Genomic DNA, 27341 nt, shown 5'->3' on the forward strand with positions numbered 1-27341 from the left:
GGACAGAACAGAGACGCTCGTGGGCTCTTTTCTTCCGGGTCACGGTCAGGCGTGTTGCTGAACAACATGTGAGTTTTTGCTCGCACTACCGGAGACTAATCAAGAAATTGATTCCTTATGAAGCTTTTTTTTTAAGTTAACTATTTTTAAAACAATTATTTCATGCATCTGCGCTAGCCGCCTCTTTATTATTAGCTAACATGCTAACATGTGCTATTTAGGCTTTAGCTCGCGTGCTAACGCTGCACTTTAACCTTTTAAATCCCTGCGGCTCTTTGAATATATGTTTTAGATGTGTTTATCCCTGCTTTTAACATTAACCGCAGCGTCTGTGTTTGAAATCTGACAGTCAGGTAAATCATGGCATCAGCAGAGGATGACTTTCCCCGGGGAGGGACAGTAAAGAAGAAGTCTGCTGACAGTAAAATCGCGGTGGGACGAGCTCAAGTGGACAACCTGTTCCAGGTATACATCATTCTGGCTTCTGCTTTACCTGAAATCATTTTAGAAGCAGTAAGTCACACACCACAGATGCAGCATTTTTCAGCAAAGATGATGCTGGAGAGTAAGACCAGCACACCCAGAAGCCCCTCCCTCAGTCAGTGGTGTTCTGGTCCACCTTTGGACTCATACCCGCTGTGTCTGTATCCAGACCACAGCCCCAGTGCTAATACTTCTGACACGATGGGAGCATCTCTTAATCTGTCTTCATCTTGGATCTTCTTGCTTTAGACCAGGCAGACGCTCATCTGCTAGCTGCTGAGAAGATTGAGATCTTTTTTATCCTGATCGTTTTCGCTGATGTAGTTATACTCATCACTCAAAACGGATTTTTGGAAGGTGGTGCTTTCTGTTCCAGTTTGGACATGCTGGACAGGGTTGGTTGCAGTTGTCTGCCTGGTGTTTCCTATCAAGAAGCTTGACAAAGCAGTCTTTTTTTTTTTTTAGGAGTCTTTTCAGGCACACGTTTGTTTCTTTCTCAAACCCAGCGGGATGCAGAAGAATAGAAGCAGCTCACTGAGACATTCAGGAAGCTCTCTGCTCTCTAAAATGCACTGATATTTGGACGTAATCATGCGTGCAAAGAAACGGAGAAGCAAAGAGATGCTTGTATTTGTAAAGGATTGTTTTCCTGCTTCAGGTGAATGAACCAACAGAGAATAAAAAAAGAAAAGGACGAGCCAAAGATGAGAGCAAACCACTCAAAAAGCAGAAATCAGATGATGCCCTGATGCTCAATGCTCCTGCTAAGAACCTGGAGATTCTTCACACCAAGGTAATGCCCCCCTCAGGAACCGTCAGCATGTTGGATTGCTTTTGTGCTATTGTGCAGACCGCCTCTGTCGATCTTCCAGAACGTGAAGGTGGGCATGCTGATGCTGGGTTGTGTGAAGACGGTGGCAGACTTTGAGGTGAGCGTGGGTCTGCCCTGTGGCCTGCAAGGCTTCCTCAGCATCAAAAACATCTGCGACTCCTACACCAAGCTGCTCAGCGATCAGCTGGAGTCTGATGACGCAGAGGTGAGCCTGCAAACGGAAAATCCCACGAGTGTTGAGGGTTGGAGTTGGTTTAAAGATTTTCAGAGATGTTTGCATCTTCACCCTATAGATCTGCTCCCTGCCCCACCTTTTCCACCCCGGCATGGTGCTCAGATGTGTGGTCGCTCAGTTGGATGTCACAAAAGGAGGATCACTGAGCATCCAGCTGTCAATCAACCCAAAACTGGTCAACAAGAGTGTCACTTCCAGCTCCCTGAAGGCTGGAATGGTTAGGATCTGCCCCAAAGATTTCAATCTAATTTCTTAAACAAGCACTGTTTTAATAAAGTTTTTTGTTATGTAGGTCTTGAGTGGGTGTGTGGAGAGTGTGGAGGATCATGGCTGCATTATTGACATAGGTGTCAACGGAACCAAAGCTTTTCTGCCTGAAGAAGCCATGAAAACAGAACAAAACCAACTACGAGGTGTGTGTGAGCAAGCATGTGTGTGTGCGCCTGCATGCCTTCATGCATGTGTAAATGTACTCATTTGGTGTTAGATTTTTGGCTCCTCTGAGGTGGAGCATGTGGGGTCTTCTCATAGACTCTATGTTCTTTTGCCCAGAGCTCAGATTGGGTCAGTATCTGACCTGTTTAGTGGAGCGGGTCAAAAACGACGGACGCGTAGTCAGCCTCTCCGTGAACCCGGCTGCTGTCGCTCAGGCGTGTGCTGAACCCAGACAGGGCTGGAGCCTCAGCAACCTTCTGCCGGGCCTTTTGGTCAAATCTACCGTCAAAAAGGTGAAGCCATTTGGTCCAGAATGCTCACTCACATCTGAAGCTTCTTCATAAACAAATGTTCGCATTTGTCTACCAGGTGACCAAACACGGGCTGCTGCTGGACTTCCTGTCTTCCTTCAGTGGCCAGGTGGATTTCCTGCACATGGAGCCTGAACCGACATCTACCTACACAGAGGGACTTCAAGTAAGCTCACCTGGATCCCAGTGTGGGAAAATCGCGTGTCTTTTATACAGGCTGGGTAGCTCGGTTGGTAAGGTGAGAGGCAGGAATCCAGGGTTCGATTCCCGGAGGGGGATAAACAATGGTACTGGGTCAATTACCATATCAATGGCGAGCAATGAACATCACCCAGTGAGGGCCCTTAGGCAAGGCCCTTAACGCTACTGCCTCCCGAGCGCGGTTAGGCTGCAGCTCACCGCTCCCCCAGAGGTCAAAATGCGGAGAGGAATTTCCCCATTGTGGGATCAATAAAGTATCAATTTTATTTTTTATACCCCCAAAACCTAAAAGCTGCACAGAAACTGAATTGAAACTGAAAACTGAAATTCCATGAATTTTTGCAAAATGTGGAATAACTGGAGTTTTATCAAAGGTAAAATGTTTTGATTGGTGCTTTTTCTCCTGGTGTGAGTGTTAGAAAATATGAGTTGAGTTATAAAGCAGCAGGATCAGGACTCAAAGCTGAAACCAAATGCAAACATCATTCAGCTGCAGGAGGAGGAGATGGTAGGAGCTGAAGAACAAAAAGAGGCTCCATCAGCTGAAAACCTGCTCTTTGGAACATCTTAGCGGTGCATGCAGCCCACTCCCATGTCCCAAAAACCCCTTGGATGCTGCGCCGGTTCAGCAACGTCATCGCATACAGCGTCTCAGCTGCGGCTGCGCAGGAAGAAGCACAGATTTGATGCACTCCGGTGTGTTTGCTAGGATGCATGTGATGAGACGGCATGAATCGACGTCACAGGCAACCACCTGCTTGAGCGTGTCACAGTTCAGCAGCCGAACTGCTGCTGCAGTTGTAGCTGGGTCAGAGCCGCTTCAGTCATTTGATGAAACAGTCCCAGTTTGAAGCTTTTGACTGGAGTACGTCTGGACTCAGATCTCATTGATGTCTTCGTTTCGGTCGTGCACACAGAAAAGACACCAGGTGGTGTTGGAAAATGTTTTAAAAATATATCCTGAAATGTAGGTAATTGAAAAATGAAGGTATTTGTGTTTTTCAGTTGTGAATGTTGAAGTTGAAACATTTCTACAAAGTCTTTCTTTTGATTCGGTATCATGCAGTAGAAACTCTTTGGCTGTGTTGAGGAACATTGTTGTTTAAAAGGCCTATATCATGCTCTTTTCTTTAACTATACATAAGTGAGGAATGAACATTAAAATACACTTAAAAGCTCAAGAAAGTTAGAACTAACAAATATAAAGGTGGTGTGGCCATGAAACGAGGTGTCTGCAGCTCTCTAACATGCAGGGCTTTTGGTCTGCTGCTCTCGTCAAGGCTTCAGGTCTCCTCTTCATTTGCTGTTCAGCTTCAGCTGTTTGAGTGGAGCTAAAACGATTTACTTCTTACCCCCCGCACACACACACACACACACACACACACACACACACACACACACACACACACACACACACACACACACACACACACACACACACACACACACACACACAGGTGCAAGCGTGTGTTCTCTACGTGGAGCCGTCCTCCCGGCTGGTGGGACTCAGCCTGCGCAGACATCTCCTCCAGCCCAGTTCCGGAATCGAACCCTCTCCTGCTGAGGGGGACCGGATTGGGGAAGTGCTGAAGGGGTGCAAGTTGGCAGCCATGCACCACAAGTCCGGAGCTGTGCTGGAGTTGCCGGACGGAAGCCCAGCGTTTGTGCACGTGAGTCCTGACACATGGAGCAAATGGTGTGGTGCATTGAGGGAAATGCTGTGGGGGTCGAGTCTGAGAGCACGTTCCTTGTTGTTCGGACAGAGGAACCACCTGAAGGAGCCGAACGAGCCGACCAATGAGAACAGAGTGTACGCAGCACCTGAGCACACCTGCAGGATCCTGGACTTCAGTCCCATGGAACAGATTCATTTTGCCACTTTACGAAAGTATGTGCCCCCTCCCCCATTACACTGCTTGTGCTGCGGAGGACTGACGCTGATGGATGCGCCTTTCTTTACAGGAGCGTGATTGAGAAGCCCTTTTACAGATACCAGGACCTGAAGGCTGGTCAGGTGGTGGAGGTAAGAAACCCCTGTCTGCAGAGACTCCGTCAGAGGCCTTGTGAAAATGTGTCTCTGGTCTGGGATAGGGAGGCTGTGGGTTCCAATCCTCATTTGGGTTGTTGCATAGCAACCGTAATTGTGGCCCCAGAGTTACTAAAGTGCTGTCTGACGCCCCCTGTGGACTGATCGGCCCACTGTGTCCATCATTTGTCTCACCTTCTTCTCCTCTAAGGGGACGGTGTCGGTCCTCCTGAGTCATGGGATGGTGGTGCATCTGTCGGACCACATCAAAGGTCTGGTGCCTCGCACCCACCTCTCCGACATCGTCCTGAAGAACCCAGAGAAGAAGTATGCGCCGGGCATGAAGGTGAAATGCCGGGTGAGTTCAGTTCTCTCCTGAAAGTTCCTGCATCAAACCTTTGGGGCTTCAGGAGTTTTGAATTTTGTTTGCTGGTTCAGGTTCTGTCCGTAGATCCCGAGGGTAAGAAGCTGTACCTGACCCGAAAAAAGGCTCTGGTGGAGAGCCCCCTCCCTCTGTTCCTCACTTACTCTGACGCGCGTCCCGGCCGCGTGTCGCATGGCTACGTCGTCTGCATCAAGGATTTTGGCTGCATTGTCCGTTTCTACAACGATGTGAAAGGCCTGGTGCCGCTCAGCGAGCTCAGCTCCGAGCCCGTTGTCCATCCGGAAGATGTCTTTTATGTTGGACAGGTTAGAGGGGCGGCTGAGGCTGAGGTTTGTGGCTTTGTCGGGTATCAGAATGTTTCTCCTTCTGTTCCAGGTTTTAAAAGCTGCAGTTCTTCAGTGTGACCCAGAGAGATCCAAGATGATTCTGTCATTTAAGGCAGCAGTGGAGGGAGGTGCTGCCGAGGCCACTGAGGCTCATGTTGACTGTGACGTAGGGAAGGTGAGATGAGGGGGTGTTTGTTTGTTTGTGTGTTTGTTTTTCCTTCCTCACTTTTCCTTCCTGGATGTCTTTCCGATAAAGAGGCTGGAAGCAAAGGTGGTGAAAAAGTCTGTCAACGGTCTGGAGGTGGCCATCCTACCCGATGAAATTCGTGCCATCTTACCCACAATGCATCTGTCTGATCACGTGTCCAACTGCCCTCTGCTGTGGGAAAGCCTGCAGGAGGGGGACGTCATCTCGGACGCCGTCTGCTTCAACAGAATCAACCTCAACATCGTATCCGCTTTGCTGCTCTGTGAGCTCACAGGTTGAGACGGGGAGGGTTGAGAGGTTTTTTCCTTAACTGTTCTGCTCTGAAGACTCTCACCAAGAAGCCCGCGGTCAGGAGGATTTTGGAGGAAGGAGCAGTCGCCAAAAACTTCTCTGAGCTCACAGTGGGAATGCAGCTAGTTGGATGGGTGAAGAACATCATGCCCTATGGCGTCTTCGTGGAGTTCCCCTACGGCCTTCTGGGTCTCGCTCCCAAATCTGTGAGTGGTAGACAGAAGCTCGAAGCTCCCCTCCATTTTGGTTTTAAGCTCTTCCTCAATTCTGCTGTTCTTACACTTTCAGGCAATGAGCGACAAGTTCATCAGTGACGCGACCGCCGCCTTCCAGCTGGGCCAGACCGTCTTCGCCAAGGTGACCAACCTGGATGAGGAGAAGCGGCGATTCCTGGTCACACTGAAGATCTCCGAGGTCATCTGTCCAGAGGGAGACGTCTATACCAGACTGATCAACGGTCTGCAGGAGAGGAAAGCTGTGAAGGAAATGATGTCCTCCAGAGGTGTGCTCATGTACATTTGTGTGTGTGTGTGTGTGTACAGAGAAACTACCCTCCTGCACATCTGAGACACGGGCAGATCCCGTTTTTGGACTTCTTCCAGGCAGAGCTAAGCAAATTTGGCATGTTTGTTAAAACGTAAACATCACAAGAAGCTGGAGAGCATAAATGCTTTAATGTTGTTTGAGACCTTTCATCCAGAATCTCTGATGACGGTTTGTTTCCTTCATGCAGAAGAACACTGAGCTGCGTTTCGGGCGAGGAAAAGTCGCATTTCATGTCAGTCTTTTCACGATCCTCTCTCTGGCCTCTCAGACGGTGCAGAGCTTGCCCAGAGTCTGGCTGCGCTGTCAGTGGGCGAGCGCCTGATGCTGACGGTGGATTCTGTGAAGGACAGCGGCGCCATCTTTAAGTCAGACCGCCTGACCAGTGCCACGGTTCTGGCCAGCAAACAACACATGACGGGTAGGAACTGCAGCAGAACTCCTGACAGCTTTTGCATGGACTCAGCCACTCTGTGGCGCATTTGGACTCCTGTACAACGGACTGTCGGCTGTTTTAGTGCAAACTCTCTGTAACTTTGATAATTGTCGGGTGAAAGGAAGAGCCTTAAAGCTGGACTTCCACAAATGTAATTTTGTTTTTGATTATTAGGATATATTAACATAATTTTCTAAATCCCAACATTTTGTTCTATTTTGTAACTAAAAGCCAAAATAAAATAAAGCAGCATGAAGCTCGGGTACACCCATTGACATTACTTAGCCGCATGATGGTGGGTTCTTCTTCCTGTGGTTCATTCTTAATGTTAACTAAAGAAATAATACAGGGTCTGGCTAAGCTAAAGTTTGGCCTTCAGAGCTTCCAGATTCTTTTATACTGAAGAAGAAGCGATGCTTTAAAAGTGTTGATATGCTTCATAGTCTGATGTTTTTTGTAGCTCCATAATATGAAGCATCCTTATGTTGCTTCTGTTTTCTTTCCAATGATGTTCTTATGCACATCATTTAAAACAAGTTAAAAGAAATGCGGATAAAATGGTCGGGGCCACATCAGGTAAACAGACTTGAACATAGTGCGAGAAAACAAAGAGGGGGGTCTTTCCAGATTGTACTCCCCATTAACTGCCTGTCAGCCGCTTCAGTGAAATAGATCCGTTTGTCTTCTGTGGTTTTGTTTGTCTGTTGATTCGGTTTTCTGCTAAAATGACTGTCAAGTTTGCGGTTTCAGTGTGTCTCTTTGTGTGTAAGTTTCTCACCTCCGTAAACACAATGTGTCGTGTGATGTTTTCCAGGGGTGAACCTGACTGTCGGACAGAAGGTTTCAGCCCCCGTCCTTCACGTCGACCTTCTCTCTGCTTGTGTCTACGTGTCCGTCCTTCCCAAGCTGGTGGGGAAAAAGAAAACGGTTCGTTTCCCGTCTTTAACCTAAAATCTAAGCACCATCAAAGCAGCGTTTAGACTTCGGTGGGTCGTGTCAGATTGATTTTTCATGGGAGTCCTCCTGTTCTTGCAGCTGAATAAAGGTTACAGATACACTGCCACGGTGCAGCACGTCGACACCGACTTCGCTGTTGTTTCTCTGGGCGACACGGCACAGCTGGCTGTGATCCAGACCAGGAACCACCTGAACGAGGTTGTCATTCATGAGTCTGAAAAGCTGGACGTAGGGAGAACTTTCCCTGTTCAAGTGGTGGAGGCCAGCTGCGAGGAGCTGCAAGGCCTTCCCCTGGTGTCGTGGGAGCACAGAGCACCCCAACGCCAGCGCACCACCTCAGAGGGCCAGGCAGGCTCCCGGGGCCACCGCTTTGGAGAATTCCTGCAGGGCACGGTGCGCGCCGTGAAGCCCACCTGCATCCAGGTCACGCTGGAGGACGGAAGCAAAGGCAGTGTGCACGTGTCCCAGGTCGTGGAGCCCAGCCAAGTGCGTGTGGGATCCTTCCCGACATCCTCGGTGAAGGTGGGCAGCCGGGTCACCGCCAGGGTAATTGGGGGATGGGAGGCTTCCAGTAACAGGTAATGTGACACGCACAGTGGTTGAGGACAATCCCATAGAATCACTATTTAAACCCTCGCTTTAACTTTCCTTCCAGATTCCTGCCTTTCTCTCATCCCAGGTTTACTTACACCATTCCGGAGCTCACACTCATACCCAGGTAACTAAAGTTCATGGAGTTTTCTGTTTTCAGTCATTAATTGAGCGAAAAATGTTTGTCAATGAAATCCTAAAGTAGTACGTCCTCTCTAAAGGGGGTAAGAAGGAGGAAAAGAAGCAAATCTGTGTCTTTAAACTGTCATTTATTTTATGATTTGGTTGCACATTCAGCAGTTAATCGGTTTGTTTTCTGTAGCAAACTGGACGAGAACGTCGATTTACCATCAGTTTCAGCCAAAGAGAAGCTGGAGCTCTACAAGGCGGGTGATGAAATCACCTGCTTCGTGTCAAAGGTTAGACTCACAGAACCAAAACCGCCGGCGTTTGTTTGAAGGCCCGCCTTCTTTCAGCGGCTCTCCCTTCTGTCTCCAGTTTCATGCTGACCGGAGGTCGTTGGAGGTCACCACTGATCCAAGTGTCACCGGGACGGTGGAGCTGCTTGCCATGATTACCGACCCTAAGGTAGGTTGGTCCTACCACGGCGTGCACGCTGGGGGTAGGTGCCACCTCAGTACGGGGTTACCCTTCCATGATGTAGATGGCTGGTCTGCTTAAACCAATTAAAACTGCTGAAGTCAAGATGGAAGTTTTTTTTTGTTTGTTTGTTTTGCTTTGGGGGGGGAAGATCTTCAGATCCTAACCATTTCTCCCCCCTCAGGATGCTGGTCACCCCGAAAAACTGTACAAGCTGGGCCAGGCAGTACGTGCCAAAGTGGTGGAAGTGGGCGTCAAACCTTCTCGCTTCGTGCTCTCGCTCACAGGTACGAACCGCCCCCTGCTTTCTCCCTCACTTCCGTGATGGTCACCATAGGATCCATTGGCTCATCTCTCATGTTCTTCAGGTGTTCATAAACTGCAGGAAGGCAGCTCGAGTTTGGGAATAGTGACCGCCGTTCATCCACAGCTCGGTCTTCAGGTTAAGCTTCCCTTCAGCAACACCGGCACCGCTTCTGTCATGGACCTCACCGACGCCTACCGGCCAAACCAGCTGAGCGTGTTCAGCAAAGGTCAGCTGGTCAGGTCAGTAAATGCATCGTCTTTCCTCTGTGACCAGTGACCACTGCGATTCAGGTTCAGTTCAGTGAATTCTCTGGAGGCCGACCTGGAGACTTTTCGGATTTAGATATCATGCTTTTTCCTGATGGCTGGTTTCTGTCTTGAGTTTGTCTCCAAGTCCAGACTGAAGCTGCGTTTAAAGCCGCAGAGCTAAAAGATCCAAAGACGCTGAAACCACCAGGGAACTGGCTTCCTCAGGCATTTAGGCTGAAGGTGGTTGATCCAGATCCTGGGGAAAATGTCCCTTTTCCTATTTTCTTCTGATTCTATCTGAGATGTTTCTGGAGTATGTTTATTTAAAGAGAATGTTGTGGATGAAGAAGACCCGTCTGTCTGCCTGTGATGGCTCATACAACCCATAAACCCACTGTTTCCTGTCTGCTCAGATGTTTCCTCCTGTGTCAAGAAAAAGAAAAGTGGCATCTGTCTCTGCGTCCTTCAAGGTAAGAAGCAGCAGCATTTGTGGAGATGTTTGAGGAACCTTGATTTCATTGGAACCTGCCCCTCCAGGCTGAACTCAAAGCAGCCTAAGGCTGTCAAAGACCCAGAGGTGAAGACTTTGGACGAGCTCCAGGCAGGACAGATCATCAGAGGCTTTGTCAAGTCTGTGGGAGAGCAGGGAGTCTTCATCAGGTAACGGACGGAGCTCGAGCTCTCTGCATCGTTTTCTGTACGTTCTCTTCATTGTTTACCTCCTCAGGTTGTCGAGAACAATCATAGGAAGAGCCCAGCTTCAGCAGGCCACACAGTACTTTGTCAACAGCCACAGCGTGTTGGCAGAACATCTGCAGCCCAACTCTCTTCTCAGCACAAAAGTCCTCAGGTGACACCAGGAAGCATTCAGACTTTTCTTCCGTTACTCGGTCTTTGTTTTTTACCTATTTTCTTCATCCTCCCAGCATCGACAAAGAGAAGGAGTTTGTGGAGCTCTCCCTGCTTCCTGCAGACACGGGGAAGCCCGACGTCCTGCCAGAGTCCCTGGACCTGCCGCTGCGTCTCACTGGAGAGCAGAAGCAGAAGCACGACCTGAGGCAGAAGAGGAAGCGCCAGCTGTCTGAGGGTGAACAGGTATGGCAGCACCTGACAGCACTTTCCCGCACCTTTCACCAACTTCCTGTTTTTTGGAATCATTTATGGATTTAATGGAGCCAGAAAAGAAGGAAACGTTGGCGGATAATTGGTACCTCAGGGATTCAGGGTGTTTCCAGATTCAGCTTGCTGCATCATTTTTCTGGAATTTCTTTCTGCTGTTCTTCCGTCTTCAGATCATGTTCTGCTCCTCTGAGCCCCTCAGATCTGCCCTCCATGTTTTTATCCTCTCTTTTGTGGGTCTTTCAGTCAGATGGGCTCGTGCCTGAGTCACACAGTAGTCCTTGGTTTCCCTCGTGGTTCCTTCATGGTTCCCTTATGTCAATCCAAACCAGGAATCACTAAATTTTGCAGTTCCACCAAAAACCACTGGGGGCATTTGAAGATCCGTGCTAAAAATAAAAATACATTTTTTTTTTCATCGAGATAAAAACAAATAATTAAAGCCTCTGTTTTAATTCTACTGAATTAAGCCTAGAATTAGGCTTTAGAACTTTAAAACTTAACCTAAGCTAGGTTTTGGCTTCTAAAAGCCTTTTAGCTCTTAAAACCTTTAAAAACATTTTCAAATCAGGTCCACACAGAGCCTGGGGATCAGGCTAAGGTAAAATGGTTTTTTATTCTAAATTTCAATGACCAAAAGGAAATGTTTATTAAAGGCTGCATTTTGCCGTCAAAGACAAACAACATCCAAACTTTTGAAAAGATGGATGTGTGTATTATGCATATAAAAGGAAAGTGTTTTCGTCGATCACTACTTGCTCCGTGGAGAAAGGGCGTGTGTGTCAGCCTTGGGGCGGGGCCTTCAGCGCAGACTCTTCCTGGAAGAGGCTTTTCCTCATTTGTCTACATCACAGTGTGAGGATCCGCTCGTTTTCGTGGGTTGGGAGGGGCTGGTGCTCAGAACGCAGGTTGTTAGAGGAATACTCAGAAATGCATGAACGGATCTAAAATACAGTTTTTGAGGCTTCTTTTCTTGAGAAATGAACATGATAATTCACTCAAAAGCTCAAAATGTTGATTTTGCATGGTAAAGGCCCTTTAAAAGAAGGGTTATTGCAGATGAGCAAACAAATTTTTAATATCTCAAAGTGAGAAAAAGTAGGAGTGCAAGCAGGACTTTCTAAAAAGTCTAAATGATTTTTTAAAATGTCAAAGCCTGCTGGAAACATACATTTTTGTTCAGTTTGTGCTTCCAGATGAAGATCTTGATGTTTCTCATTACACACAGTCAGTGGCGGTTCTACACTAACTTACTCCCTGGGCGAGTAACCCCACCAGCGCCCCCCCCCCCCCCCACACACACACACACATACAAAATTTGACAACATCCTGCTGTGTTCCCTATCTTCTATTTAGCCATTTTACACAAAAAATGCATGAATTTTCTAGACTCGTATTACAGGGGGGTCAAACTCAGTCACACAGGGGCCTAAGTTAAAAACACGCTTAAGGTTTTGGGCCGAAGAAGATAAATGTTTACTGAACACGCTAAAGCTAAACTTTTAAACCTTTTAAACTGAACTTTTTGAACATAAATATGAATAAAAACAGGAACACAAGTTAAACCTTAAATAAGTTGTAATATTTTGTTCTCCATATAAATATATTCTGTCAAAATTATACAAATATGAACATGCTGCAGGACAAAAAGCAAAGAAAGCCTGGAAATATTAATAAGAAATTATATCAAATAATTCCATTTTTTTTGCTCTTTCATCATTTTTTAGAGAAATATTTTTAGAGCTGGACTCCTGCTTCATTTTTAGCAATAATTTCTTAATGTGTGACGTCCTGTGTGTGTCTTTGTGAAACATATCAGAGGGATTAGATCTAAAAAATAAAACTTATTGTGATTAATATGTTTAGGTCTTATAAAACATTAAAGACTAAATCCTAGAACTCATCAGTGGGATTACTCCAGAAATATTTGGCATTTCCCTAAATTTGTGCAACACCAGCAGCAGAAATCCTCAGAAAAAACTCAGTCCATAAAAAATGGTCTGCGCTCATCCCCCCTCCCCCTCCCCTTCCCTCTGACACACGCGGCTCCGTCTCTATGACGGGAGGCGCAGCTGCGGCTCAGAGTTGATTGTCAGATAGAAAAAGACTCCCAATCACCTGTTAGTGTGATTCAGCCAGCCACCGGTGAGTTGCGCTCCCCTCTCGAGTTTTTTGACTTATGTTCCAAAGACTACCGCAAAGAGGTGTGGCCGCAAGCGTCTTGCAGCAGAGGGCGGTGGTCACGTGCGCATCGGGTCTGCTGTGTCGGAGCAAAGAATTGTGGGAAATAATCTCCATTGCCTGCTTTTTTCGAAATTGGGTTGAGCACGGGTGTTTGTTCTGCCTATTTCCTTTTCATGTGCCTATTTTACGTTGTTTCACTCTGAGATATTCTTTTTTTATTTTTTTTTTTTTTTTTTGCACCATAAGTGTGAAGAGCAAATAGGAGGAAGACATTCTTAAGAGTCTGATGTGTCAAACTTAAAGCACTAAGTGTCGGCTGCTGAAGCAATTTCAAAATTAAAAGCTCCAAGCTTCCTCTTTGAATATAGTATGTAGCACATTAGGTGTAACGCCTCAGGCACGGCAAATGCCGCCCCCTATGAAGTGCCGCCCTGGGCGACCGCCCACATCGCCCATATCAAAAACCGCCACTGCACACAGTTCACACCAAACATCCCATTCTTTCAGGAGTCCTGCAATGTTGGAGGCTGCCTCAGGCAAATCTGAGATGAAGATCTTACTTCTCTGTTCCTTTGAGTTTTTGACCTTCTGACCTTGGGAAGGTCAACACATTCACCGGCTAGAGAAAATTTTTTTTCCAGATGAATTAAAGAGCAGTTCCTCCTCACTGTTTTGGAAACATGAACATTTCTCTCTGACAGAAGATCTGTTTGTTGTCTCCTGTCAACAGAAAGGAGAAGAGTCCCAGATACCAACAAAGAATAAGAAGAAGAAAGAGAAAAGGAGAGCGAAGGCTGATGGGGAAGACAGCGGAGTGGAAGTGTACTTCAGGGAGGAAGACGAGGATGAAGAAGCAGAAGACAAACCAAGAAGATCAAAGGTAAACTTAGAGGATGTTTCTGTGAAGAACACCTTCAGCAGCATCTTAAAGCTGGTTTCTGATTCTCTTGATCACAGGAGACTCCCGGCTCATCCGGTCCGTCCAGGCTGCAGGTGACGGCAGGTTTCTCCTGGGATGAAGGTTTGAGCGCCTTGAAGCCCCCGTCTGCTGCTCAGGATGCAGAGTCCAGTGACGCCGAAGATCAAGACAGAAGTGAGAAGGTAAAGCCCCAACATGGCTGTTTGGCTGGATGAAGCTCGTCTGCTGGACTTTATATATGTAGTTTTAGATTTAGATAAGTTAATTTTTCTCTATGAGTTCTGGTAAATCGTCTGTTCGTCCTGGGGGAGGATCCCTCCTTCATGTGGGCACCCCTGAGGTTTCTTCGTTTTCTCCGGAATCCGTTTTTTAGGAGTTTTTCCTTACCGCGGAGGGGGGACTAAGGGCAGGGATGCCAGTTTAGCTTCCGGTAGTCAGTTTGTTCATTTTAGTATTTTCCTGTTAAATTCTATGCATTCATGATCCTTTTGATTTTATGTTTTACTTTTATAATTACCGATACGAAGCCCATCGAGGCGACCGTTGTTGTGAATTTGGGCCATACAAACAAAATTGAATTGAATTGAATTCAAGTCTGTGAACTCTGTGGCCTCCTCTCATCCTCGTCTCTGTGGGGCAGACCCAGAAGAAGTCGCGCCGTGAGCTGGAACAGCAGAAGAAGGCAGCAGAGAGGGCTCTGGTTCAGCGTGAGGCCGAGCTGATGGACCCGAACCTGCGACCGCAGGATGACTCTGCCTTTGAGCGCCTGATCCTGGCCTCCCCCAACAGCTCCCTGCTGTGGCTGCAGTACATGGCCCACCACCTGCAGGCCACGCAGATCGAACAGGCCCGTTCTGTTGCGGAGAGGGCCCTCAAAACCATTTCCTTCAGGTATGCTCACGTCAAAATCCTCAAACTTAAGAAGCCAGACAAAAAAGTTTTTCTTTGTGAAGATTTTTGAATGGAGAACTTGTTTATTAGTATGTCGGTGCTTTTTGAGTTAGGAGTTCAAAAGGCTTAAAACATATCAAGAAAAGCAGAATAGCTGAACAGCACCTGAGCCCAAATCATGTCAAATGCTTTAACAAATTGATTAGATCAGAGGAGGACCCAGGAGTGTTGAAGGTTACCCGAAGGTACTGCATCAGTCAGAAGACGTGGAGTCTGTCGATAGAAGACAAGCCCGTTTTCTAAATAGCCGTCAAAATAAAAAATAAAAAAGTTTTTGGGGCTGATGGAAGGAAAAAGTTTTGGCCTTTAGGTCACAGTCTTACAGATGACACAGTGAAGCATGGCGGTGCACGTGTCATGATATGGTTTCAGTGGTTGACAGAAGGGCCAAGTTTTTCCAGTTCAGAGAGAAAATGTGTGAACTGATGCTGCCGGTCCAGGGAGGAGCAGGAGAAGCTGAACGTGTGGGTAGCCTTGCTGAACCTGGAGAACATGTACGGAACGGAGGAGAGCCTCAAGAAGGTGTTCGAGCGAGCCGTGCAGTTCTGTGAGCCCATGCCTGTGTACCAGCAGCTGGCAGACATCTACAGCAAGTCCAACAAAACCAAGGTAAATGTCTCAAGCTACGTTCACACAGGGCATGTGACGCGCGTTCAAGAACGTAGTAAATGCAGGTTCTTGGATCTTGGATACACGTTTAGCCCATGATATTTACACTGGATGAGCAGGGTGGGGTTCTTTACTGGCACATGTCCGCCACCTACAGTTGGAAGAGGCTTGGTGCGAAATGTTGAAGTGGTTCAAATCTTTCTCCAGGCTTTTTCTGTCACAGCTCTATTCCGATATGCCGTAGGATTCCGGCCGTGCACCATCTGTGCACCAATCTTCCAATGGTTGGAACTTCCGTGAATTAAAAGGGACGCCATCCATACGTCACTACTAAATCCAAGTCCCTGATTTGACCTGGTTTGACTTTCAAGCTGCATTTAATGGTCACATGTTTTGTAGGTAGAGCCCAAATAGGGCTGTAAGAACTAGAGCTATGCGGGAATCCGAGAGTTTTGAATGCAGAAGTCTACATGCGTATAGACTTTTCATTTGAAGTGGTCCTTTTAAATGCACGTTGCCATGAGTGCGTTGGGAATGTACCTTCAGACTTAACTGCAGCTTCTCACCCTAGTTTGTGCATTTCTTTTTACCTTCAGGAAGCAGAGAGCTTGTATAAAACGATGGTGAAGCGTTTCCGTCAGAACAAAGGGGTTTGGCTGAGCTATGGCACCTTCCTTCTGCAGCAGGGTCAGAGCGACGCTGCCAGTGCTCTCCTGCAGAGGGCGCTAGCGAGTCTGCCTGCCAAAGAAAGTATGTTCGCCAGGATTGACCATTTGGTGTTTCCTTCCGGACGTAACCATCACCGTCTCCTTCGCAGGTGTCGATGTGATTGCCAAGTTTGCTCAGCTGGAGTTCCGTTACGGCAATCCAGAGACGGGTCGGAACATGCTGGACAAGGTCTTGACGAGTTATCCCAAGCGGACGGACCTGTGGTCCATCTTCATCGACCTCGAGATCAAACACGGCTCCCAGAAGGAAGTCAGGTGAGCAACAGTCACCCGTTCCACGCGGCTGGAAGCCATCAGCCTGGATCTCTCGGCGCACGTTTGTGAGCCGGACTCTGCACAGAAGTCAAGACTTTCAGGATTGGTTGAAGGATGATCTTCTAATCTGATCATCAGATGTAGATGATGATGTGCGACATGTGCACACTCAGTGCTGTGTGCCTGTGGAACCCCAGAACCTTTAATTGAGAAAGCTGTTCGGTATTTATCTCATTCTGGTATTTACAAGCCTGCCAGTCGCTTCTGTTGCCACGACGACAACATGTGGATCTCCACTGTCAGACAGTTCTGGAGGCTGTTTTCATCTTTAAAAAAATAAACTGCACCGGTGACGGGCCGTAGCTGCAGTCTGTCAAGTTAAAGTTTCACTTTAAAGTTTCAAACAAAAAAAAGAGGAACTGAAGGTGGACTTAAAGGTTAATCCTAACGATTGACTTCTCCTGGATATTATTCTGCTCTAAAACAGATTACGAAAGGAAAAAAATCTCCACATTAACTAATTTCATCTGCTTTTCTACGTCTCCATGGCATAAACCGGACTTTAATGATCCTGTTGTGGTGCACCAAACCCTAGGAAAGTCTGACAGGACATGAGGAAAGTTCCAGTATAGCCGCTTGTCTTGGTGTGTTATCCAAAGCATGTTGAGGGGAATATCGCCACGATTCTTTGAGCGTGGGCAGCAGAGGGAGGATCCCGCCCTCACAGCTGCAGATAGCTGATCCCTGAAGGCACAAAAACCTTCATGAAGTTCTCCTCCTCTTTCAGGGCGCTCTTCGATCGGGTGATCCACCTCAGCGTTTCTGCCAAGAAGATCAAGTTCTTCTTCAAGCGTTACCTGGAGTACGAGAAGAAGCACGGCACAGCGCAGAGCGTCCAGGATGTCAAAGACAAAGCTGTGGAGTTTGTGGAAGCTAAAGGTGCGGAAGCTTCCAGCTGAAGGATCAAACTGGCTCCTCCGGTTATCGTTTCTGGACATGAAAGCTGGATATCTGCGTCAGATCAGACTTTTGAGGGCAGCTGTTGCTCTTTTTGTATGAGAACGTTTTTAAGGATCAAAGCAGAACTTCTGTAACTCCGACAGGTTTTCTATGAACTTTCTTTCAATAAATCCAACACATGACAGGACGCTTTATTTAAAATACAAAAAAACAATATATAGGGAGACGTTTACGTACAGTACACAGAGCCAAGACTAGTTTTCTATCTTTTTCTGTTTCTTTTTTGTTTTTAGTTTTCTGAGAAAGGAAAGGGGGCGGGGACACAATCAGAAACAACATCGTCTACGTAGAAGTTCGTCTTCCAGCTGGTTTGTTTCAGCCTGAAGTGGTGGCGGCTCTTGGCTGCCGAAGCGTTGGCAGTACTGAAGATGCATGCGTGGCACGGGCTGATGCGTTGTTGTCGTCGGGGTTTGTGCTGGCTGTTCTGGTGACGCCCCTGAGTTCGTGGAGGTTGGTCATAGTCCGGGCTCCTCGGCGCCTCCGTGACGTCTGTGGCAGTGCTGCACCAGCTCGCTGGCAGCCTCCTGTATCGTCTCTCTTCATTTTTCTGGTGAACTGTGCAACATGAAAGTACAACAAGGAACATTTTTGATGAAAGATCCTATGCTCTAACTTCTCCGTCCTCCTCTGAATCACGGCGGTTCCTGTCATGGCAGAAAGCTTGAAGGTCACAAGTGGCGCCTCTCAGACCCAACGTTTCCTGTCAGACGATCACTGTTCGTCATCCTTAGTGTGTTTGATGCGCGTGTTCCTGGAAGGGGGGTTGTCTGCTGTTTGCCCTGCTGCCTCACACCTCCTCGGGGTCCATCGGTCCCTCGGCACCCTGCGGGGCGTCGGGGTGGAGCCGCAGGATGGGCTTGTTGCACATGGGACACACGCTGCGGATCTCCAGCCACTTGAGCAGGCACCTGGACGGAAAAGAGCATTTGATTAAGAAAAAGAAAGAAAGAGATTGAGATCAAAGTTTGTTCTTTCACATGGGGGCTTATAGATGATGCAAACTATTTACAAATGTTTCTAAGCATTAGTGATGCAGAAACTGCATGTGTAGCCGATCTGGTTTGCACACCGACCAACTCCTACTCTTTAACCTCTTTTGCCCAAATGTGAACAACAGAAGTTAAATAATATTTTTTTTTAAAAACTGTGTAGATTTATTTTTGCCCTGAGGAGTTGAACTGGTTCTGCTGCAGCCGCTCATTTGCACAAATGAGTTGTTTTTCGCTTGCAGCGTTTTCTTCCTGGTGTGGCGCCACTCACTTCTTGTGAAATGCGTGTGAGCACGGACACACTCCCAGCTCATCCCGAGTCCTGAACTCTTCCAGACACACCGCGCACGTTTGCTGCAGGAACACAAACGCCAAGTTAAACGTCTTCGAAAGAACTGAAGCTCAAATGAAGCTGCTCTTTCACCCTTAAGCCACATCAGACGTACAGGCCTCAGAATTTACACGATTAGAAAGAATCTCAAAGAAAACAATTTTCTAAAATAATGTGCTTGCCAAGTGTTTTTATTTTATTTATAGTCATTCTTTGGTACAGCCAATGTTCAAAGGAGAACAGAAGCGATTGGACTTCTGCTTCACTTTCTGTTGGGGAGTTTCTGTCACTTCACTGCATCCCAATCACTGCTTTTTGCTTTGTTTCCAAGCAGCAAGACACTTTTGGGTTCAGACCCAAAGTGTGCTAAATAAAAGATGCCTAAAAAGTCTTTTCAGGGACAAAGGAGAGAGAACCTGCAGCGAGTTGTTAGTCCAGAAATGCAGACGATTTGATGGTAGAGATTTGCAGGGAGCCTCCTTCCTGTCAGTCTCATCCCAAAAGGGAGGGTGACTTAGTTCAATGCCCGCCTCCCCTCCCCATAATGACTCGTCTTAGTGGATGCAGAAAAGCTCTAAGCTTTGGGGTCAAATATGGACTTACTCCAAGAAGACTCAGTTTCTTGCTCGCTCCTTTCAGCACCACCTAGAGAGGGAAGAAGAAGGACAACCGGGTGAATGTTCCCGTCAGACATCAGACTCTAACCCTCCAGCTCAGTCTCCAGGCTTAAAGCGGTGCGCACTCGGACTGCGGAGGCGGAAGTTTAACCTTCCCCGAGGCTGAGCACATTTGAACCTCCTGTCAGCGCGCCGTCATGCCCCACTACCTTTTCACCGCAGCTGGATTAGCAGTTAGGAGCAGAGCGTAGGTAATGATACGCTGTCAAGGTCATCTATAAAGGGTAGCGTTCAGTTTCACAGAGTGAGATGTATTTATAACGCGCCTCAGAGGCTTGAGTTACAGATTCACCCGCAGCCACAGACTGCAGCAAATACCTCATTGTAGCTGAACTGCTCCCTCGTTCCTTGTTGTTTCAACCTGGGGGACAGACAGAACAAGCGTCAGAGGAGACCGTGCGCACCACGAGTCCGTGCACAGCATGAGCGTGACTCCGCCCACTGACACAGATCTGTTGACAACCTCAGTCAAACAGGGAATCAGTGCAGGGGTGAAAGCATGCGCCTGCAAGACACAGAGCAGGGTTTGGATGCTAAATTGTCCGCACTCTAACTTGGAACCTCTAAAAGAAAAATACAATATTTGTATCCATCTCATTCTCAGGGTGGACTGATTCATCTAATCTGCTGGTCACATGACTGAAATTCAGTGGAGAAAACTGGCCTAACTGGAATAATCTAGACTGAACTGGAATATAAATATCATGACAAATCCCAATTCTTATCTTGTGTACTTAAAAAGTAAATACAAATACAACAGTTTACCTTTTTCTAAATGTATCACTTGAAGAAACTTTTTAATAAACATTTAAGAAACCGTCTTCATTGGCTTTCTGTCTATGTATGTGTGTAATTCATTCTGATGCAGCACTTTAAATAATGTCTTCATGAAATTAACAGTTTTAGTTTCTTAGTTCTGTATGATTTTTAGGAGCCAAAGCGTCATGGCAGAACCTGCAGTACCACCAGGAACCACCAGGGTTTCCTTCAACCTAAACAGCAGCTCTGACTTCCTGATGGAGAGGTTGATCTACAAAAACAAAAATGGAGGCACATGCAGTTTACCAAGCAACTTTTAGGCATAAGACCGTTACTATTTACATTAAATGGTACAAATATTCACAAAATGTAACATGTTAACAAGGTTAGTTCAAAAAACAGTCTTTGTCACTTAAGTCAGTTATCACAGCTCTACAGAGACTTTTATTTAACCTTTTTTTTAAAATAATTTCCCGATTGTATTATTTTTTAATATAAGATAAATGTAACGTATATTTAAATATATCATTAAAAATATAATGTAAGATTAGCATTAAACCAATTTAAAAGACCAGGTTTATTTATTAAACTTTTACCAATATTGCCTGTAGGAATAAAATTACCTTTATTATTATTTTCAAATCAGTAACTTAATTTTCCAATCCTTCTTTTCTTTGGATCATAGGTTACACTGATTTTGAAACACATTTCTTTAAATGTAACGTTTTGCTTTTATTTAAGCTGCACCTTAAGACAACCCCTCCAATTTAGTTTTTTGTCCCCACGTCTTCATACTCTGGGTTAGAACCGGACATGTAACATGAAAGTGTTGGAACCCGCCCAGCAAGGCTGTTGACCAGTTGAGGATATGATTGTCACCTGTCAATCAAAAGACCACACCCCCTTTCATGAGCAACTTTGATCTCAAGTGTAAAAAGAACGACTTCCATCAAAAATAAAACAAAAGCAAAAATGAAGTAATGTTATTGAGCCTGATAAAAGTGTATTGTAGTACATCATGACTGCTTTAACCACATACATGTGTACGCTGAAAGGATTAACCATGGCATCATCCATTGGACTTGCATGGGGGGGTGTTAAGGCTGTGTTAAGAAGCACCATCACAGATATTAGAAATTTGCTTTGCCCTCCGCCCACCTAATTAAGGATACAAAAACTGCAGGAAAAAGTAAATTTTGGGAGAACTAACCTGCTGATCAGAAACCCGCCTTCTTAGTTAAATTGAAATTTGGTTCTTGATAAAATCCTTTTCTGTGATCAAATCAAAGAAATCACCTTAAACCCGTTTTCTGCCTTTTGGGGTCACGGGACTGCTGGAGCCAAACCCAGCCACTCATGTCCACGCCAGGACTACAATCACAAACACATACACACTCGCATTCACATCTAGGGACAATTTAGAGAAACCAATTCACCTATGAAGCATGGTGGGAACAAGAATTGCAAATTGGTTGGGGATTCTGTTTCAGGTCCCCCAGCCAGGATTCGAACCGGGGACTTCTGGCTGTTAAGCAAAATGACACAATAAACATTTAACCCTTGTGCTATCCTAGGCACTTTAGCATTGGGAGGTGGGTCATCTAGACCCACTAGACAGTGTTCTGAACCTTTTTTCTTCAATGATTTGTGAACCTCACTGGTGTCCGTGGATTACATGAAATCTTTCCACCTTTATCCACCTTTGTCATGGTAGGAAAAACACGTCAATGTTCTAAGATAGCACATGGGTTAAAAGTTTAAAAAGAGGCTGCATACTTCAAAGTACTGTTGTTCTGTTGGACTTGTTAACTACACTTTGGGTTCACAGGTTCACAGTTTCATGATTCTAGCCAAAACTATTTTGTCATAGTCCCTTATTTTTCATTTTGTTCATAAATGATATCTGCAAAGTCTCTACAATAATTCAGTTTCTGTTTCAATTATCCACTCCGGAGCAAATGGACCTAAACTAATGCTAACGTTAAAAGAAGAAATAGCCAAGGTGAAAATTGGTTTTATAAAAAAATAAGTTCATAACTTTTAGTAGCCAAACAACAAAAGAATTAACACTAAATACTGATCAAGTTAACATTTGCGCAATGAGGGAAATTAAATTTCTTGGGGTTATTGTTGGATAAAAGGTTAAAATGGAAATCCCACTATAATTATTTAAAAAAAGAAGATTAGTAAAAATATCAGATTTCTCTACAGAGTAAAGGATTTATTTAACGGTCAATATATTATATTGGTCATTTATTTTACTGTATTTCAGTTATTGTCTTGAAGTTTGGGCAAAAGCATATTCTATCCCTTATTAAACCTTTGTTTGACTAACAGAATAAAAAAGCAATCAGAATGATCAACAAATAAGGCAGCAAATAATCTGTTTACTGGTCCCAACTGCGGAATATTTAGTTGATTTAAAAACTTTATTATTCATGTTAAGTCATGTTGGAGCCAGTTTAGCTCGTGCTGGTTTGCGGCGCCTTCCGTCCGTGAAACCCGGGTTCGACTCCGGGCTGCTCCCTGTTCCCCTCTCTACCTCTGCCGGTTCCAAGCCCGGTTTGAGAAGGTTGCGTCAGGAAGGGCATCCGGCATAAAACATTGCCAAATTTTCCATGCGACTCGTTCGCTGTGGCGACCCCTGATGGGAGAAGCCGAAAGTGGAAGTATTATTCATGTTAAAAGCCTATTTGAAAACTCTCCAAAACAAAATTTAATCTTTTTTTTGTCCGCTCAACTTCGAGACAGACACGCATATCAGTTTATGAGGTCAATCTATGGAACTCACTGGGCATTGAAAGAAAGTACAAACATACTTTAGTTACATTAAAAAATATTTAAAGATGGGATATTAGACAGAGAAATGAAATTAGCATGTAAAGTAGCATCTGAGAAAAATGACATGGGTTACAGTTTTGAAAGATTCGTTGTTGTTTTTGTTGTTATTACTTTTCGCCTTTGTGTTTGTGTTAAAGGAACATTTGTGAAAAATTTTATCATTTTGTTCCAACTGATCAAGCCTAAAGAATAAAGAAGAGCCCATGTTGTATGTTTCCCTGTAAAACGGCACGAACAATAAACCTCAAAAACCTCAGCTTTGAGAACGCCATCTATGCATTTCTTCATCATTCTTTTTAATATACAAAAGTTTGATTAAAATAAAAGTAATCATCTTAACTGTGAAGTCTGTTTTGTTATGCATTTTTTATATTTTAAACTAGAGTAGAACACAATAGTAAACAATTAGTGTAGTTCTTTGTTTTGAGTATTTTATTTAACTCGATATGTATTAATGGGGAGTGGGGTTGGCTATGTAAACACATTCTGGACAAACACTAAGAACACCTGTATTTGAGGTAAGTTGGTGAATTGAGGTGGAACAGTTCATTTCATTTTTTAGCGTGTTTCGATCAGGAAGTCAAAGGGGTTGCTGCTCGGTTCTCATGAACTGCACTTGATCTCTTAAAAAAGGTCAAATGTAAAGCTTTACCTGAATAAACATTGACTCTATAATACACAGTTCTGGTCTGATACACAGTTTGTGCATTTTGTGCAAATACACACCAATAAAGCGGAGGTTACCTGCACATTGGTAAAACATTTGCAGAATCTCTGCAGTTTTTATGTTTTATTCAAATTGAGTTTTTTTTTTTTGTTCTCTGAATCCACATGTAGGAGCAGAAAGAGTGAACCAAAACACAAAGTTCTAAACCGATGCAAGGCCATGCAAACAAACCCATTCAGGGGGGGTTTCCACTGAGAACCACAACCGGAGCAGTTCCTGTGCTGCATGGCAGACCTTATCTTAGCGAGATGTGGTGGCAGATTGTAACAAAGAGGGGGTAGTAGCTTTGAAACCTTCCTCCCACCTGAAAAGGTAGCAGCAGAAGATGAGGCTGAGCATGAAGACGAAGAGGCCGATGCCCAGCACGATGACGTACACGTTGAGTGGGAGGTGGTAGATGTCTGACGTCATGCTGTAGTCGTGTTCAGAGCACTGACGACCCAAACTACAAAGGCATCCTGCCAGGAAGAGGGCAGCTGTTACCCGGTGGTACACGTACATGCAGAACACATCAACTCTTTCTGGCCGTTTTGAGATTTTTTGTAGAGGCAAAAACCTCATAACAAGACATTCAAGATGCTTTTTCCTTCATTGTCAGCCACTGGTACTTTTACTGACTTTCCTGCTCATTTTGTCTGCCTGTTTTGAGTCTAAACTGGAGCTTGCCGGTTTGTTCTGCAGCTCGGACTGCAGGAGGATCAAGGCGTCTGTGTGCAGCCGTGGACTTGAGGAGAAACTGGAGGAGTAATCAGAGTAGTTTTGGGGCTGGCAGCTGAGGAGCAGGTATGACTGCGCGTTAATTGGCTGTGAACAAGACAAACACCAAGGACAGAGACCACTTTCGTCACGCCGCCATCTGTTCTCTGGCTCTGCAGAGGTGAGGAGTGACTGTGTGTGTCGAGACAGAAGGTAATTTGTTAGGGGGGGGGGGGGGGGGGGGGGGGAATCCAGGGGGCGTGTTAACCAAAAAGAGCTGGAGGGATGAGGACCATTTGGTAAAACAATGGCAGAGGCTGCATGTGTTCCCATTGATGCTGGGGGATGAATGGGAGCAGCTTGCGCGCTTGTGGGGTGCTGGACTTGGACAATTTGACATCTACAATGCATGGTGGGGTGTTGGGCTGATGTGTGGGAGCTCCTGTGTTTGCAGGAGGAGGTTCTGAAGGACAAACATCTTGGATGTCTCTGTTTATGTGGCCGTCCGCAGCTCGAAGGCTGGACATCCACTCACTTACCGTTACTCCACTGGAATGGTTGCATGAAATTTGACTCCCAGGGCAGCAGCAGTAAATTCAGGCCCCGCTCGGAGAAGGCTGGAGGAGGGCCAAGCTGCCGGGCCGGAGCCTCGGACTCGGAGGAGTGCGCTCTGGACGCGGCCGCCCTGAGCTGCGTCTCTGTTGTTTGTGAATTTGTGCTGGCTCAGCACTTCCAAATCTGGATTAAGCGCTCTGTGGGCAGACTGGGAGATGATTTGTGGCTGGGCTCTGGGCCGGTCCTGGGGACCTCATGAGCTTCTTGGTCCCAACCAGAATGTTGTCATCACGGGGAGGAGAGGCAGACACAAAGAAAAGGCGTTGAGAGAAAGTGGCAGGTTTTCAGAGGCCTGTATTTGCTTTCCAGCGGCCTCGCTCAGATAAACACAGGCTGCTCTCTGACAGGAAATACTCACCTTTCCAGCAGAAAAAAGGTCTCTCTGACCCTCCAACTCACAGACCCCCAGCCAGCAGGATGACACTCCTCCCCAGTCAAGGTAATTATCCAACATTAATCTGTGCTTTGTCTTCTCTAAAGCTGCTTTTTTAGCAGGAGATTTTCTCAAGTCTCGCCCTCCTCTGCCGTCTCCTCCTCCTCCACTCCTCGGGTCTTGCGGTCCTCCTCAGCGCAGAAGGCGAAGCTGCATCTCCTTTAAAGCCCAAACAAAAGTGAGGAAAGCTCCATGCAGCCCCCAGAGAAGCTGCTATGTGTTTGCGGGGAGGGGGTCCTACTCTCCCTCTACCATCTGCTGCTTCGATTGAAGGAAGAAAAATCGGGGACAAAGGCGGAGTGTGCGCGCAGGAGTGCGCCGTGCCGCGCCGAGCGTCTCACAGCTCCAGCGCGCTTCGTCGTGGCAGACTTCCTCCTTCAGTCCATAATGGTGCTTCAGAGCTGCAGCTCTCCTTCCTCCCGTCGCTCCGGGTTTGTAAACAGATCTGAGCTCATGTGACCTGCCGTTTTGCCTCGCAACGCTCCTCTCTGTCGGCCCTCCCCCGCTGCCCGCGTCCTCCAATCTGCACGCGGAGGACGGCGCAATGAGGCTGCGCGGGCGAATGGGGCGCCTCCAGGCGCGCGCGTGCGCATGTGCGTGAGAGGGAGACACTCGAAGCAAAGTCAGGGGAGGCCACTGATGTGCTGACAACCAAAACAGAGCCATCTGAGTGAAATGGAGGTCAAGGAGGAGACGCAGCGCTGCGCTCACGCGCAGACACGGCGGGAGCATCCTCTGCCAGCGCTCTCACTAGGGAGGGAGGGGGGGGGTGAGGGGGACGTGAGGAGGCACGCCCACCACACCAGCAGCCCCCACCGAGGAGGAGGAGAACATCTGCCGGGCTGCTGGATAAGCTGCGAGACGGTCAAAAGGGAGTACTGCCCCCCCACCCACCCCCCGTGGGGAAGGGGAGGTGCACGGCATCCTCATTCATTCCCCATCCCACTCGCAACTCCCCAGCAAGACATTAGCCATGAGCTCTTAGGAACAGCTGCATCAGCTGTACTGATTCAAAAGTTTTCGCATGCGCAGTTGAGAATGTTGTGACTGCAGGCTTATTGCCAAGCTGCTGGTTCCGGGAGCAGCACGCCCTCTTGTGTAACGTGTTTATGTATAACATTAAAAAAATGGGAACTAGTTGTGAGGATGATTAAAGTTTACATGTGCAACATTTACCAGGTCGCCACCCCTGCTGCCTCATAGGAACATCTCAAAGGGCGGCAGTGGCTCAGGTGGTAGAGCAGGTCGTCCAATGCCCAAAGGGTCGGCGGTTCGATCCCCGCTCCCCCCAGCCAGCTGTTGGGCAAGACACTTCACCCTCCTTGCCTCCAGTGTGGCTCCACTGTTGTGTGAATGTGTGTGAATGATCCCGGTGATGGTCAGAGGGGCCATAGGTGCAAACTAGCAGCCACCCCTCTGTCAGTCTGCCCCAGGGCAGCTAAGGCTACAACAGTAGCTTATCATCACCAAGAATGATTGAGGAGTGAAAGAATAATGGACACACTGTAAGCGCTTTAAGCAACAACAAAAATCGAATCCATTATTATTATTATCCGCTCACCTTGATTCAGCTGAGCCTGAATTTGGAGAGTTTCTGCAGACAGGATCTACCTCTGCAGAGCGGCAGTAGTTCATCAGCTGTGGGCAGGACTATTGCTGCGGAGTGAGCCTGCCCTTATTTCCCATCATCCTTTCTATTTAAAAAAAAAAAAAAACCTTTCCTGCTAGCTTACAGCCTCTCATAACCCCAAGCTAACATCACCGGTGAAACAAAAATGGCGAATAACATTGGAGCTATCCACTCGTAGAGTTTTGAGCCTAATGCCAACGCAGACAAGAAAAACAAAGACGTACATGGATGTCTTTGTCTGCAAGTGGATGCATCAGAATGGAGCGGAGCAGTAAGCTTATGGCCTGTTGATTGTAGATTTTAAGTAACAATGAGTGGCTGTTTTTTACTGCTTTTTTTGTTTTTTTCCTGATTCACAACAATTTGAATAAAAAAATTCTCAGAAACAGTTTTAATCTTAATTTTCTTTATGTGTGTCCTTCAAGAACATGTTAAAACATCAA

At 46.4% G+C, this 27341-nt stretch overlaps 2 protein-coding genes across 2 annotated transcripts; one reads left to right on the top strand and one right to left on the bottom strand.

Annotated features, from left to right (window-relative positions):
- Nucleotides 1-7: 7 nt before the first annotated feature.
- pdcd11 (programmed cell death 11) lies at nucleotides 8-17322 on the top strand. Its single transcript, XM_004066242.4, has 36 exons — nucleotides 8-68; nucleotides 350-465; nucleotides 1142-1276; nucleotides 1356-1520; nucleotides 1609-1767; nucleotides 1843-1963; nucleotides 2103-2278; nucleotides 2355-2462; nucleotides 3955-4167; nucleotides 4261-4385; nucleotides 4460-4520; nucleotides 4735-4881; nucleotides 4962-5213; nucleotides 5284-5409; nucleotides 5491-5685; nucleotides 5769-5939; nucleotides 6022-6235; nucleotides 6548-6697; nucleotides 7527-7639; nucleotides 7748-8247; nucleotides 8325-8387; nucleotides 8583-8679; nucleotides 8759-8848; nucleotides 9045-9147; nucleotides 9229-9406; nucleotides 9829-9885; nucleotides 9953-10075; nucleotides 10143-10265; nucleotides 10342-10510; nucleotides 13449-13598; nucleotides 13676-13819; nucleotides 14278-14528; nucleotides 15029-15197; nucleotides 15794-15947; nucleotides 16015-16180; nucleotides 16968-17322. Exons 2-36 carry the CDS (start codon nucleotides 361-363, stop codon nucleotides 17137-17139), a joined length of 5445 nt encoding a protein of 1814 aa, XP_004066290.1. The 5' UTR covers nucleotides 8-68; nucleotides 350-360; the 3' UTR covers nucleotides 17140-17322.
- Nucleotides 17318-25917, bottom strand: LOC101162101 (RING finger protein 122). The gene is made up of 7 exons (XM_011479543.3): nucleotides 25194-25917; nucleotides 24760-25038; nucleotides 23829-23982; nucleotides 19516-19558; nucleotides 19124-19165; nucleotides 18461-18543; nucleotides 17318-18108 (listed from the first exon to the last, which is right to left on the bottom strand). The coding sequence occupies exons 2-7, from the start codon at nucleotides 24782-24784 to the stop codon at nucleotides 17988-17990; spliced, it is 468 nt and encodes a 155-aa protein (XP_011477845.1). The 5' UTR covers nucleotides 24785-25038; nucleotides 25194-25917; the 3' UTR covers nucleotides 17318-17987.
- Between the last annotated feature and the right edge of the window lie 1424 nt (nucleotides 25918-27341).

The sequence above is a fragment of the Oryzias latipes genome, chromosome 1 (assembly GCF_002234675.1).
Source record: "Oryzias latipes chromosome 1, ASM223467v1".
NCBI classification, from domain to species: Eukaryota; Metazoa; Chordata; class Actinopteri; order Beloniformes; family Adrianichthyidae; genus Oryzias; species Oryzias latipes.

Coding starts and splice junctions, on each gene's coding strand:
- LOC101162101 (XM_011479543.3), bottom strand. CDS start 24,784: ATGCAACCATTCCAGTGGAGTAACG. Junction 18,544..19,123: donor AGAAACTGAGTCTTCTTGGA/GTAAGTCCATAT, acceptor GTGTTCCTGCAG/CAAACGTGCGCGGTGTGTCT. Junction 18,109..18,460: donor TCACACGCATTTCACAAGAA/GTGAGTGGCGCC, acceptor TTTTCCGTCCAG/GTGCCTGCTCAAGTGGCTGG.
- pdcd11 (XM_004066242.4), top strand. CDS start 361: ATGGCATCAGCAGAGGATGACTTTCCCCGGGGAGGGACAGTAAAGAAG. Junction 5,686..5,768: donor ACAGAATCAACCTCAACATC/GTATCCGCTTTG, acceptor TCTGCTCTGAAG/ACTCTCACCAAGAAGCCCGC. Junction 9,886..9,952: donor CTGTCTCTGCGTCCTTCAAG/GTAAGAAGCAGC, acceptor CTGCCCCTCCAG/GCTGAACTCAAAGCAGCCTA.